The sequence below is a fragment of the Eleutherodactylus coqui genome, chromosome 9 (assembly GCF_035609145.1).
Source record: "Eleutherodactylus coqui strain aEleCoq1 chromosome 9, aEleCoq1.hap1, whole genome shotgun sequence".
Classification (NCBI taxonomy): domain Eukaryota; kingdom Metazoa; phylum Chordata; class Amphibia; order Anura; family Eleutherodactylidae; genus Eleutherodactylus; species Eleutherodactylus coqui.
In genome coordinates this window covers 54,816,026-54,831,290 of record NC_089845.1, presented here as the reverse complement: position 1 = coordinate 54,831,290, position 15,265 = coordinate 54,816,026, and the positions used below count along the sequence as shown (strand labels likewise).

Below are 15,265 nucleotides of genomic sequence, written 5' to 3'. Positions count from 1 at the left end.
ATAATTTGTGTGTTTCACTGTATTTAAAGACAGATGACACATTAACTTTTCCATCCACGGATCTGTGTGAGGTAGAGATGAGTGAATGTACTTGTTTAGGGCAATTACTCGATCGAGCATCGCTTTTTTCGAGTAACTGCCTAATCGGGCGAAAAGATTCGGGGGGCGCCAGGGGTGAGCGGGGGGTTGCGCGGGGGAGTGGGGAAGAGAGAGAGCGAGCTCCCCCTGTTCCCCACTGCTACCCCCCGCTCCACCCCGGCGCCCCCCGAATCTTTTCGCCCGAGTAGGCAGTTACTCGAAAAAAGCGATGCTCGATCGAGTAATTGCCCTAAACAAGTACGTTCGCTCATCTCTAGTGAGAGGGCTTGTTTTTTCAGTGATTACTTATAGTTTAATTTTGTGCTACAGATTGGGCAATGGAAAAGTAGCCCAGCACCACACTCCACCACACAGCTTTCATTTTACCTCCCCAATATAAGAAGTGAAAGCCGTGCTTTGGTTGGTTGCTATGGGCAACAAAGCCTCTTTTCTCTTAGACATCTGTCATAAGGCTTTGATGCTGGGCTGCTTTACCAAGGCTTATCTAATTTTTTTAATAACTTTTTATTATGGTTTTGTGATAGGCAAAACGAACAAAAAAATATTAATTTGGGCATTTTTTCTAAATTTTATTATATGTGTTATGACCATACCAGTCAAAAGTTTGGACACATCTTTTCATTCCGTAGTTTTTCTTGTTTTTTTAACTTTGTAAATTGTAGTTTCATATTAAAGAAATTAAAGCTATGAAGGAACATACATGGAATTATTTAGTGAACATAAGTGTTGCTCAAACCAGAATGTGTTCTATATTTTAGGTTCTCCAAAGTAGCTCTCTTTTGCTTTAATGACAACTTTTCACTCTTGGCATTCTCTCAATCGGCTTTCTCAGGTCGTCACCTGGAATGGTTTTCCAGCAGTCTTGAAGGAGTTCCCAGAGATGCAAAGAACTTGTTGGCTACGTTTCCGTCACTTTGTGGTCCAACTCATCCCAAACCATCAGTTTAGGTCAGGTGATTGTGGAGGCCATATCATCTGATGCAGCACTCCATCACTCTCCTACTTGGCCAAATAGCCCTTACAGAGGGCCAGATGTGTGTTTTCAAAGTCCTTGTCCTGTTGAAAAACAAAGTGATGGTCCAATCGACCACAAAATAGATGGGATGGCACGTCACTGCAGAATGCTGTGGTAGCCCCGCTGATTAAATGTGCCTTGAATATTGAATAAATAACCAACCATGTCACCAGCATAGCATCCACACATTATCTCACCACCTTCTCCTCCATGTTGGGATCGATAGAAGCCACCACATTCAACTTTTTTGGGTCTCACAAAGGCATGGTAGTTGGAACCAAAAATATCCAATTTTGACTTCTCAGACCAAAGTACAGATTTTTACACATTTCTAACTCTAATGAACATATCCTCTGCAGCGGCGGTAACTCTTGGTCTTCCTTTCCTGGGGCGGGTCTCATGAGAGCCAGTTTTTTTCATAGCATTTGACGGTTTTCGTTACTGCACTTGAGGATGAATTTAAAGTTTTTGAAATTTTCTGGATTGCCATGTCCTGAAGTAATGATGGACTGTCGTATCTCTTTACTGAGCAAAATGGTTCTTGCCATAATGTGGATTAGAACAGTAGCTGAATAGGGCTAAACACTGTATGGAACTGTGTACTATCCCGACCTCTGCACAACACAACTGATGATCTCAAACATATTAGGGTGCTGTTACATGAACGCCATTACTGCTTCTGTAATTGTTTTAATTGTCGGGCTGCACCTGCACATAACCAGAGTGTTACTGGCAGCCACTAGAGCTTGTCTAATAACAGTCTTAAGAAGACAAGAAATTCCACAAATTAATTCTTCACAAGGCAAACCTGTTACTGAAAACCTTTCCAGGTGACGACCTTATGAAGCTGATTGGGAAAATTCCAAGAGTGCGCAAAGCTGTCATTCAAGCAAAAGGGGGTTACTTTGAAGAATCTGAAATATAAAACATATTCTGCTTTGTTTAACATGGTTTTGTTTACCACATAAGGCAGTAGTCAGACGGGCGTTTTTTCGCGCGATTTGCGGATCGCATGACTGATGCGCATCCGCAAATTGCGTGACCGGTGCCCGAAAATCACCCGAAAATCTGCTCCTAGCCGCGTTTCATTAGAAACGGGCCGGAGCTGTCCAGTGCATTGCATTCAATGGAGCCGGCAATACAGCCGCCTCCATTGAAAGCAATGCGCTGCGGGCGAGTGTGGGATGAATTGTCGGGAAGGGCTTAAATATATAAGCCCTTCCCTGCAATTCATCCAGAAAAGTGTTAAAATAAAAAAATATATATATACTTACCTTGTCCCGGCAGCCGGAGTTCAGCGCGGCCGGCCTGCAGTGGGTGTGAAGGGGGTGTGAGTCAGACCTGCCCCCTGATTGGCTCAGCGCTGAACATTATATTTTGTAATATAATGTTCTAACTTGTTTTACAAAGCTGCAGAGATTGTGTCACCTGTGCCCGCCCCCCCCCCCCCAACCCATTCCCACTTAGTTCTCCATTAGAATCCAATGGTTACATCCTGTATTCTCCACTGTTTTACTGGTCAGGCATGCCCAGTGCCAGGAGACAGCAGGCTAGTAGAATGCTTTTATTTTCACAAGTTAAAAGACAGGTCAATGTGTTTCACCACCACGGACCAGCAGCTTCATCAGGTCGTGTCCGTGCAGAGGAGTGGAGGGACTGGTTCCTCCACAGTTTTTAGGTCTTGTTTTATTTTTTCAAGTTTCTGTATTGGAAATTTATATTCCAGTAGAGTTGAGCGAACATACTCTGCTGAGCTTGATGCACGTTCGAGTATTAACGTACTCGATGGTGCTCGTTACTCGAATGAGCAGCAAATTGCGCTCGACCCCGCCCCAGCTTTTGGCTCCTCCCCGCTGTGACATGCCTGTTTTGGCCCCTCCATGCCGCGATGCAGTGCGCGGCATTTGAAAATGTTTGGTCTGGCAGGAAGGGGATGGGGAGAGAGAGAGAGAACACGAACCAAGAAAAAAAAACTAACAAAAAAAAAGCTCAGGACCCTGCGTTCCACATACAAAAATGTAGTCAATGGGGTTCGTTACTCGAGTAGAGCTCTCGAATTTTACGAAAAGCTCGACTCGAATAACACGGACCCGAGCATTTGGGTGCTCACTCATCTCTAAAAACAAGACAAAGCAATGAAAAAATGTGTCCATACTTTTGACTGGTACTGTATTTCTGTATTTATGTCTATATATACAGTTTATATTAGTCTACATAATTGTATCTTTGTTAAAAAAAAGTTACAATACCGCACAGGATAAAAAATGTGCAAGATAAAAAGGTTTGTTTTTTTTTGTTTTTTTTTTTTTACTGATTTCTTTTCCTAGTGAATAAGACTTTGTAAGTAAAAAAAAGGTTTTTAGACCTTTTGAAATTTGTTTTTCAGAATATTTAACTTTTTTTTTTATTACAAAAATATACCATGTAATATTCATCAGTTCGCCTTCTGTTCTGTGAAGATAACGATTTTCATGCTATTTAGTAGAAATGAGTGAAGCAAATTTCAATTCATTATAAAAAATAAATAAGTTACATTTTGGCCTTTTTCCTTAAAAATTTTAAATCTCAAGTGATGCAAATTCTTGGGATAATTTGGGGAGACGTGAGAAAAGCATTTTTATCAATGAAGTGTGATGAATGCAGCTGCCTGTCAACAGAGAGACCTGAGAAAATATGAGATCTACCGTACTTTGGAAAGTTGTTAATATTGGCATTTCTCATCCATCAGGGTGGAAGAAATTGGAAGCCTTTACATTTACAGCATAGTAAAAAAATCGAGAATCTGTGCTATGCTAAAATCTTTAATGTATCTTGTATTCTTTGTAGGAATGTGCCAAAATCCAGAAATACTCAGCAAGCAACAATTAAAAGATTCTGTCAAGTAAGACATTTCTTGTGTATTTTACAGTATTGGGCTGGCTGTACATGACCGGGTCGGATTCCACATGCGGAAGCCTGCAGCAGAATCCGACCCTGTGCCAAGACGGCATCCGCGCGTACCTCTCATCCTTCGGCTTTTCTGTACTGCGGTCGAACGTGCACAGTACAGATTATTTTGTATTTTTTTATTTTTTTAAGCCCTACTTTTCCCAAGCTTATCGCTTAACGATGATGTAGAATCCACGATCTTTCCGCAACTTTAATTGTGGAAGGGCCGCAGGTTGGACGGCTTCCGTTGACTTCAATGGAAGCTGTCCGTGCGGAGGCTGCACAAAAATAGAACATGCTGCATTTTTTTTTTTTATTAATTAATGTTTTTCCTCCATAAGCAGAAAATCGCAATTGATTTCCGCTCGTTTTTTCTGTAGCATGTTATGGGTTCTATTTGCGGTGGAATCTGGAGGCAGACGCCCGCTCCGGATTCTGCAATGCAAATATAACTGTGTGCATTCGGCCTTAGTGTAATCAAAGTAGTGCAGAGAAGTTACTAAAAAGAAACTTGTCACGTTAAACAAGCAGTCTGATGCAGCATGTTATAGAGCTGGAGAAGCTGTGCAGGGTGATATATAGGTTTGTATTAGATTTATTTAAATGGTTGCTCATTCTGGGCTGGTGGGTACAGCGGGCGGTCCGATTCAGTGATTGACGGCTATCTATATAGGCACGCGATTACAGAGAAGGCTGCCAATCATTGATTAAGACCGCCCACTGGGCTACTGAGCATAGAAAGAGCAAGTTACACGTTCTACTAAATCTTTTCCCACAAAACTTTATATCAGTTCTCTCAGATCCTTTGGCTGTATAATATGATGCTAGTACACTAAACTGCATTTCCATGGTAACAGAATCCTCTCATACTTATTTATGCCTGATGTATAAAGGAAAAATCTCCACTCACAAATGAACGAGGCTCTCCAATAACATATGGTTTCACATTAATTTATGGAACTGTTATAAAAAGCAGATTTCATGTAACTTCCAAAATTATTGTGCCACGCATGCTAACTGCCATAGTAGGTTTTAAAGAGGATCTGTCACCTCTACGTGTCAGTGGGGCTGGCTACATAGTTTTTCAGCCGTGCTGATTCCAACAGTGACTTTGTTTTGTTTATACTCAACCCTGGTCTCTTGTATCAGTTCTTAGACTTGACTCCTACTGCTGTTGTGAATGTGTCAAGTGGGCAGTCTCCAGCGGTCACTGTCAGTTAAGCCTGACATCATCTATTAACAGTAAGCAGTTGGGACCACCCACTTGACACATTCACAGTGCCCAAAGCCGAATCTAAGAAACTTTGGTTGGTAGGGAGAAGGGGGTGAGTATAAACAAAAGGACATCATTGGAGTCAGTGGGGATGTGACGGCAAAACTATACAGTTAGCCACACAGGCATGAGAACATGATAGGTCCTCTTTAATTCGACATGAAATGATTCAATAATCATTTACCTATCATACAATTGGTATTGTAATTCTACTGAGTCTTGCGAGTTATTTTACTATAGCCTACACCAGATCTGCTGTGATCAGCTGATCTCACACGCAGGGATTGTCTTAGATTTATATATATATATATATATATATATATATATATACGGCATGTGCTGCTAACAATGAAGGTACTATTTTGAGGACAAACTATCATATTATAGGGTTTGTTTTTCACCCACAAATTTGGTATTGACATTTCTAAAGGTTATGTAGCCAAGCGCCTGTCTCGTTGATTAGTTCTCTTCTAAATGACTGCTGTTGGCCAGTTTAAAAGGGCCATTAGCTCATGGCTTGTGCCAATGAGGTTTGTGAAGAAAGTATAAAACTGTCATTAGGCTTTCTTTATACTTCTTTGGGCAAGTTTTTGGGGTTTGTTAAAGAAAAAAAACCTTGAAATTCACGCATTTTAAATTTATGCTTATTTTTACAAACTTTTTGTGAGATCTTTTTCGATCAAACATTTTTACATGCTTTTTTTCAGGCATGTTCATTACCTATAGAGAAGTCTATGGAAATACACCTGAAAATAAAATGCCATACCTAGAGCTGAGATTTGGGGGAAAAAACGCAGGACTCAAAAAATGCAACAAAAGTGAGGAAAAAAGGCTACAAAAAAAATGCCCTGTTTGTAGTGTGTTTCATAACTCTCTGTTGACTACAGCTTAAAGAAAAAGCTGCGGCATTGTGAACGCTGTGTGTAAAATCACCCTTATGTAGATTATGCTATGATTATATTTACAGGGGAAAACCAACTTTTCTGGAGTATATTAGTTACCACCTCAATTTCATGAGTATCTTGGCCGGGCCATGTAGCAATTTCAATGAGTATATTGAATTTATTGAAGGACGACATATACAATCAAAGTTGTTATTAGACAAAGGAAAAAGATGCAGCCCGTTTCCAGATCCGTCTCCTAATGTAAGCACTTCATTTATTTTATGTTTCTTTCTTATTTATTGAAAACCAAATAAGTATAGTTAAATGCAATCCTTTTGTTTTGTTGAGTTTATGAGGATCATCAGATACCAGAGGCGTAACTTAAAGCTCCTGCGCCCCAATGCAAAACCTGTAACAGGGCCCCCAACTATAATGCTTTATTCATAGTACTGGGCTCCCTATATGGAGAAGAGAGGCCTTATGGGGCCCCTAAGGCTCCTGGGTCCGGGTGCAACTGCATCCCCTGCACCCCCTATAGTTACGCCCCTGTCAGATACTGAGAAATATAGGTAATCGCCAATAATGTATGCCATAAATACTGCGTGCTCTTCAGAATTTGGGTGTGCCATAACCACACTGTCCGAATCCATATGTCATATGTCCAATGCAATTGCATATGTATATATTTATAATGATACCATATAGTTCTCACATAATACTGTTTTTCAGTGCATTAGAAATACTGCACTTCACTGCACAGATGATACTGCCATATGGTTCACAAATAATAGTACCATAGGGTGACCACATCATAGCATAGCAATGCCTATGTAGTCTATATTAATTGCTTATAACAGTCCTATCATAAACCAGATGTACTACCCTTCCACTAATGTAAGCTCATGGCGTCCCATCAGTAGTTCTTGTGCAGTAGCGCATAGCTTGTAAAATAATTCTAAGTATTCTATTTATCTAAAGCAATTCACTTTTTTTCTGCTTTCAGAAAGCCGTGATAACCAAACTCCTGATTTGTGTGATATCCCTTACTCTCTTCCTCACTGTATGTAAGGTTTTCCCTCTCGTATACATGTTGGATGATGAGATCATTAACAACACCTCTCTGCTCTGGAAGATCCTTTACCTCAATGTTGCAGTAATGGCTTCTAAACCTAAATATTACTTTGCTTGGACGTTAGGTGAGTTACTGTTCGGTTTTAGCTGTTCATTTACGGTAAGATAAGTGTTTCTTCATAATGAAAAAGGTTTGGTACCGTGTTAGCCAGTAGAGCAAAATGTGATTGTTCCCAGTAAGAGAAGCCAAGTAATCTTGTTGGCCATTAAGAGGTATCAGATCTTCAAGATTACTTGGTTTCTCTTGCTGAGAACAATCCCATTTCAGATTGAAGTTACAGCTTCTGCTTTGTTGCTGCACCACTTACTCCCCAAGTGTACTTGAGTGGTACCACAAAAGTCTCAGAAAGGGGAAATGTGAGCAGACAAAAAAAAATCACAAAAAAGTGGCCATATACTTACTGATCTACTGATACAAGATGACCAGCAGAAACGCCACATCCCTCAACATGCAGACAGCCAAACTGCTGAATGCAGGTGCAAGGTACTGATTAACAGCCACCCACACACCTTCCTTATACTGAGGGGCTGCTTAGTACTATTCTTGCACAAAAAATTAGGTGTCAGGTCACATGGTATGTGTAGTGCACAATGCAGGCTTATAGCCTATTAATGATGCCACATGGAAATTCTGCTCCTCATAGGTGAACCACACTGGCACCCTGGGCTCCCCCAGTGTTCAGAGCCGCACTGCATTTTACTGATTAAATACTATTTTTTTTTGTGTGCAAGAATAGTACTAAGCAGCCACCCTCCTCAAAATAAGGAAGGTGCGTGAGTGGCTCTTCATCAGTACCCAGCACCTGTGCAAATTGCTCCTCCACTTAGCAGTTTGGCTGTCTGTATGTTTGGGATGTGGTGTTAATGCCTGCCCTCTTGTATCAGTATATCATTAAGTACCACAAAAGTCTGTTTGTAATGGGTTGTGGTGCCAAGTCACATATTGTAATAAAAGTTTAAAAAACGAAAAATATCCCGCGCCTTTGAAGAAACCAATCTTTTTTTTATTTAAAACAACGCGTTTCAACACATGATTGTGTCTTTATCAAGTTTATACATACAACATGGTGTGTGCTGCCTTATATAATGAGGGATAACATGGGTCTGAGGCTCACTTTCCAATTAACTAGGGGCGTGATTTTTCAATTAAGGTGATTTATTTGTCACCTGTCTGACCACGGAGCTCTCAATGGAATGATATGCATTCCATGGTTTTTTTCTCCTTTGAACTTTATTGTTACAGTTTATTGTAATAAAAGACTATTAAAGATTTAGTTAAATGGGTGGTCTGAGACAGCAGTGGTGGAGGGAGGGAGTTGGGAGGGAATTTCTGAGCCCTTTACACCTGTATTTGCATCATAGTAGTCTTTCATACCGCAGCAGCAGCGCAGTGTGGCTGACGCAATGCCCACATGTGGTGGCCAATGGCTGAATGAGTTTGCCTATAATACTGCCCTTTTACTGACAGATTCGTGTCCACCACACATGTGGGCATGGTTTCATCCGCATACAGCTGCTGCAGTGCCAATGCACAGCCTAAATGTGTTCTTTACGCACAAAACTGCAGGATCTTGGGTCAAAACCAAGTTGGTAAGATTTATCAACCTAATCAGGTGACGGGCCCCAAATTTGAATTCAATATTTGGTTCTATGGGTGCTGTATTATTTAGATTATTCCCTACTTTACACCAATGTAAATTGGACAAGCCCATACACAAAGCTAGTAGACGATACAGAACAAGGCGGCCTGCACATTGCAGAGTAGGATTCCGAATGTGGGAGCCCGCAGCAGAATCCGACCCTGACCGCACTCGACGTCCGCATGTACCTGTCATTTCGCTTCTTTATCTGTACTGCGGATGGACCCGCCGGTTCGTCCTCGGACATGAGCATTACACTTTTTTTTTTTTTTCAAATGCTTACTTGTCTTGTGCCGTCGCTAGGCAATGACACGGAATCCACGACCTGTCCGCAATTAGGACGGCTTCCATTGACTTCAGTGGAAGCTGTCCGCATGGAATCCGCGCAAAAAAGGAGCATGCTGTGATTTTTTTTTTTCCTCCGCTCACATTAACCACAATTAGTTTCTACAAGTGTGCAGGAAAAAGCGTTTTTCCATAGCATGCTATGGACGGTATTTGCTGCGGAACCGCGGTGCGGATGCTAACCGCAGATTCCACAGTGCAAATCCACCTGTGTGCAGGCGGCCTTAATGAATTTTATTACTACTTTTTATCTTTTGACAAATTGGGGTACATTTCCTAATACTTTCTAAAACTTAGTGCAGACAAAGTCACTCTTGAAATCCGCCATATTCATCACAGTGACATTTTAAGACTCCCTAGTCTAAGTTTATATCACCTCTTAGTTGGTTTAGTTTTAGGGCAATTTTTGTCAGAATTTAGACCACACCCCCTTTTACAAACGCACGCCTCTTCTTAGGGTGAGTCTAAAAACGTTTCACAAAGTATCTAAAAACAAATAGTAAATGTTAAAATAGATTTCGATGAGAGCCATGCCTGCAGTTACAAGCGCCAGCCACTACACAGATGTCGGCGCAGAGACTTCCGCTGCTTCCACTCCGACTTCTGTGTATTTGCGGTGCCGACAGCATGCGCCTGCTCAGCTGATTGGTCGGAGTGCCAAGTGACTAACTCCAGCTGATGAACTATTGAAGACCTATCCTGAGGATAGGTCATCAATATTATTCTCCCTGGAAAAAGCCTTTAAGCTCTGCTAAAATCCATGCCAGGACTATAGCTTTCACAAGCCCCTAGGCTACGATGGCAATTGATCAACAGCCCATGTTCTCATTATTGAGCCATTTAAATGCTCAGTCAGTTTGACTGCAGCATCTAATGAATTGAGAGCCGGGATTGGAATTATCGCCGATCCAAAGCCCATTCCATACCAACCTCATGCAGCCCAACCTTAATTAACGTCAGATTTAACAAAAGTGTTAATGAAATTATTTTAACTCCATGACACGATTATGGAGTGCTGATGGGTAAGCATTAGAGATGAGCGAGCATACTCGCTAAGGGCAATTGCTCAATCGAGCATTGCCCTTAGCGAATACCTGCCCGCTCGGGAGCAAAGATTCTGCTGCCGGCGGCGGGCAGGGAGCGGCGGGGGAGAGTGTGGAGGAACGAAGGGAAGATCTCTCTCTCCCTCTCTTCCCCCCGCTCCCCCCTGCTCATGGCCACAACTCACCCGCGCCGGCAGCCGAACCTTTTCTTTCGAGCGGGGAGATACTCGCTCAGGACAATGCTCGATCGAGTAATTGTCCTTAGCGAGTATGCTTGCTCATCTCTAGTAAGCATGGTAGCCCATGGCCTAGTGAAGGCACACAAGTCTGCCATACTTGTATGCCTATCAAGTCCTGCCTATGGTAAGGCATAATAGGCTACAATAAAAATCGCTATATATTGTACACGAGATCAGATGACTGCAAATTTTTAAACAGTAATAAAAACAAAAGTAAAAAAAAACAAAACACCTTTTCAATTAAAAATTCCTAAAATGAAATAAATCTGCATATTTGGTATTCCTGTATTCATAAAAATCTGAACTATTAAAATCACAAATTTTTTTTCTCCATAGTTTAACACTGCACAACAAAGTACAGAATGTCAGGACAGGTTTTTTTTTGTTACCCTGGCTCCCAAAAAGTATGTAGTAAAAAAAAAAGAGCAAAAAAATGTATGTACCCCAAATAGCACTAATAAAAAGTACAGCTTGCCCTGAAAAAAATGAGCCCCCCGCACACCCCAGTCGATGAAAAGGTAAAAAAAAAATGATGGATCTCAGGATATGGCGACGGGAAGCAATTTCTGTTTAAAGAATTGTCTTTACATTTTTAAAAGTAGTAAAACATAAAAGAGAAGTGAACCGTACAGTAGATCCCGAAACTGGTACATTCCTAGAAATGTTTGGGCTCTTATCATGTGTTATTTCCTTGTGCTAGTTATTATAATACTTGATATTTAAATGTACTAAGAGCTGGTTTTTGAATTCCTTCTAATTTGTATAGCTGATGCCATAAACAATGCGGCAGGATATGGATTCAATGGAATAGATGAAAACGGCAACTTTCGATGGGATCTAATTAGTAATCTTAATATATGGAATGTGGAGGTGAGTTTACAAAAATATGACCTTTTGAAATAAATAAAAAGTGGCATTGTATATTGATTCTTTATGGCCGCTATTAAGATGCATTTTCTACAGCACCATCCCGTGGAGCCCTAGAACAGGTGCTTGGCCGTCTAATGGGCCTGGTGCAAAAGGCCTGGTCATGAAACTGTTAAAGGTGTGTTCCTATATAAAAGTGTCCAATCTAAAGGCCCATTTCAACACAAAAGACGGCTTTTGAGCGATAATTGTTGTGTCTAAACGTGCCCATCTTTTATGGTTCTGCCAAATGACTGTTTTCAGTTCTGCTTGAAAACCGTCATTCAGCAGAACAGCTGATAAGCAGGACTGCGTTCTGCCCACGGAGAGCTGATTACAGCTGATAATATTGTTACATTAAAATTACTTGAAAGTTTCTGAGGAATAAGTTGGCGCTATACAAATAAGATTTTATTTATTTTATTTCCTGTCATAATATGGCCAAGCCTGTGCCAGTTGACAGTTCTTTGAGAAATAAAAGAGGAGGGTATACTTTTCTCTCCTGGAGTCCCAGGACACAGCTGACAGTCGTCGCCGGAAACTTCCAGGTAGTTGGATAGTGGAAGCACGTGACCGCTGCAGCGAATCAGAAGCCGCAGCATCCTATCCAAAAACTCCTGGCATTGTGGTTATGAGTACTGATGCTAGGAGCACAACTGGTGATGCTACAGCCACTGATTGGCTGCAGTGGTCATGTGCATCCGGTGTCAGACTACCTTGGCGTCACTGCCAGTGGCGACTGTCAGATGCATCCCAGGAGAGGTGAGTATACCCTTGTTTTTTATTTTACGCAGGGCCCAGCTGGGGGGACGGTGTATTGTCCTAATGTTTGGTGCTTCATTCTGTAGTTTGATATACGCTATTATACAATACTTCTTTCTAATTCCATTCTTTTATTCATTTAACATGGTAACTAGAGCATGAACATTTGGCTGAGCGGACTACATGCCATGAGTTAAGAACCAAGAATGTCTTTGCCTACTAAGTCAGTCTAGAGACAAGTCTGCCTTAAGGCACAGCTGTGTGCGCTGAAAACATTGCTACAAAATTGAAGTGGCTACTTGCAAATTAATGTATCGTTTCTTATTCTTCTAGTTTGCTACAAGCTTTAAAATGTACATAGACAATTGGAATATCCAGACGGTTGCTTGGTTAAAGAGGTAAATGATTAAACTTTGAAATCTAGGCAATATCTGTGGTAAAATGTAACATGCGTTAGTTCTTTACAAATATGTTAATTGCTCATTTTTATTCCTAGCACTGCACTGATAACCTAATGATGTGTCAATGATTAATCTGAATGTTCTGCTGCTTTATGAGGGAAAAGCATCCCCAGGTATATTTGTGCGAAATGTGTGGCTCCCAGTGAAGAAATCCCTGTTTTGGTTTTTATATGAATTGACGTGCATAAAATGAAGAATTTGTACAAATGTCACTTGTTTTTATTTTAAACGTTTTTTCTTTTTTGTGTCCATACAGAGTTTGCTATGACAGAGCCCCAAAATATCGTACAGGTTTAACATTCCTTCTCTCAGCCGTTTGGCATGGTGTTTATCCAGGATACTACTTTACATTTCTTACTGCCATTCCTGTGATGTGGGCTGCAAGAGGAGTAAGTAGATGCTTTAGGTACAGAAAAAACATGTTATTGTGAGAGACTAAGGTCTCCTGTCCACTTGCACTAATGGATTCCACTGCTGAATCCCGCAGCGGAATCCCTGCGTGCCCGCGGACATGGAGAGGAAAAGACAGTTTCTTACCTCTGTGGATCAAGCACAGGTCTCCTCCGTCACAGCCGGGTCATCTTTCTTTAGCACGGCAGATGTGTCCAGGCGTGTCGGACGACACACCTGGAACATGCGCATTTTTTTTTTTATTTTTTTTTTAATGCCCGCAGCATTTTCACAGTGACAGCTGCAGGCGATCCGCAGATCGAACGGCTTCCATGCTTGAAACTGTCCGCGTGGGATCCACAGGAAAACGGAGCATGTTGCGATTTCTTCCCACGCGTTCGATACGCACGACGGAATAAATAAAATCACATCCACATGCTTTTCACTGCTTTGCAGGTGCCCATGCATCCCCATGAGCGACTTGATTTGCGGATCTCCCGTGCGTGTGCTCCAGAATCAAATCTGCCTTGGACATTGGGCCTTAGTATGATTCTTACAGCTGTTATTAAATGAGAAAATTTAGGACGGCGCTCCAGATGGTAAAATAGAAGTAGTGCTAGTGATATTTAGAGGAGAAACCGCTCACCTCTGAACCTATGGCCAAGGGACCTTTACCATAGGTTACTGTAGATGGACCTCAAATGTAATTGGTCAGCAGTTCCAGATATCCTTGCATCCACAGTGGTGGAGAGCAAACAGCACAAGTACCAGAAAGCTTACACAGCAGTCCGGGAATGGTATATGCAGAATACAGGAAAAAGAACGACTTGTGCTCAGTGGGTAATCTAGAACCGTGCACACATGTCAAGGAGATATCCGAAAGAGGCAGACTTACTTATTTAGGGGGGATCTCGCCATGACCCAAGTAGTAGTATCAGTCCGGAGTTTATTTAAGTTACACCAAATAGTAGAAACAGGTATAGCAACGCACTTCGGCCCCTAAAAAGGCCTTTTTCAAGCATAAATGGAACATCAAAATGCACAGTATATATAGAAAAAGATAACTTACAATAGCAAAATACAATCGTTGGAAGTTCCACACTTACCACTAGTCATGTGATACACGATGAACCCCTAGCGTCACTCAATGGTACGCCGCGGGACTTCTAATGGTTGTACTTCGTTATTGTAAGTTATCTTTTTCTATATATATATTGCATTTTAATGTACCATTTATGCTAGAAAAAACCCTTTTTAGGGGCTGAAACGTGTTGCTATACCTGTAAGTCATGTAATGACCAGAAATTATGGTAATGTTAATAATGTCCCTCATGCACGCACATACCACAACAGTTTATTCTCAAGTCACCTGAGAAAGATATGTTTTCTATTGTGATTTTCATCTCCCTCCACTCCATATAAAACATATCTTTCTCAGGGGACTTAAGAATAAACTGTTGTGATATACGTGTACATGAGGGACATTATTATCATTACCATTATTTCTGGTCATTATATGACTTACATCATGTATTTATGGCAAATTTGCTTTTATTAAACCACTTTTAAAACCTTAATACATATAAAGGAATCAAAGATTAAGCAGTACACCAAGTGGGGAAAACAAGAAAAGGAATAATAATGAATGGTTCAGCACAAGACCAGTAAATGAAGCAACATTGAGGATAACAAATCAGTGCAGTAAGTCTGTAGAGATCAGAGGTGTACCTATCAAGAAATATAGACAAAAAATGCCACCAAACTATAAAAAGGGGTGGGGAATAGGAAAACGTGAATATGGATTTCTCCTAAGACAATCATGGATTACCACCCTTTATCCTGGCATAGGATAAAGGGTGGTAGATGGCTGTAGAAAATTGGAAAAGTTCCCAATAATACCATGTGCCAAGAAAAGAATTGTAGAAATCTTTATCTACAGCTGTTTGTTCCTCCATACGCATGATCACTGGCATAACTATAGAGGATGCAGGGGATACGGTTGCACCCGGGACCAGGAGCCTCATGGAGCCCATAAGGCCTCTTTTCTCCATATAAGGAGCCAAGTACTATGAATAAACCATTATAGTTGGGGGCCCTGTTACAGGGTTTGCATTGGGGCCCTGGAGCTTCAAGTTATGCCTCTGCGTTA

At 41.2% G+C, this 15,265-nt stretch overlaps 1 protein-coding gene across 1 annotated transcript in view; it reads left to right on the top strand.

Moving 5' to 3' along the window:
• Window positions 1-15,265, top strand: part of MBOAT1 (membrane bound O-acyltransferase domain containing 1) — a 52,358-nt gene that overhangs the window by 32,628 nt on the left and 4,465 nt on the right. Inside the window, exons 6-11 of the mRNA XM_066579423.1 lie at window positions 3,941-3,995; window positions 6,283-6,460; window positions 7,203-7,395; window positions 11,364-11,467; window positions 12,599-12,663; window positions 12,983-13,115. Of these exons, the coding sequence (XP_066435520.1) occupies window positions 3,941-3,995; window positions 6,283-6,460; window positions 7,203-7,395; window positions 11,364-11,467; window positions 12,599-12,663; window positions 12,983-13,115 (728 nt within the window). The remainder of the gene's footprint in view (window positions 1-3,940; window positions 3,996-6,282; window positions 6,461-7,202; window positions 7,396-11,363; window positions 11,468-12,598; window positions 12,664-12,982; window positions 13,116-15,265) is intronic.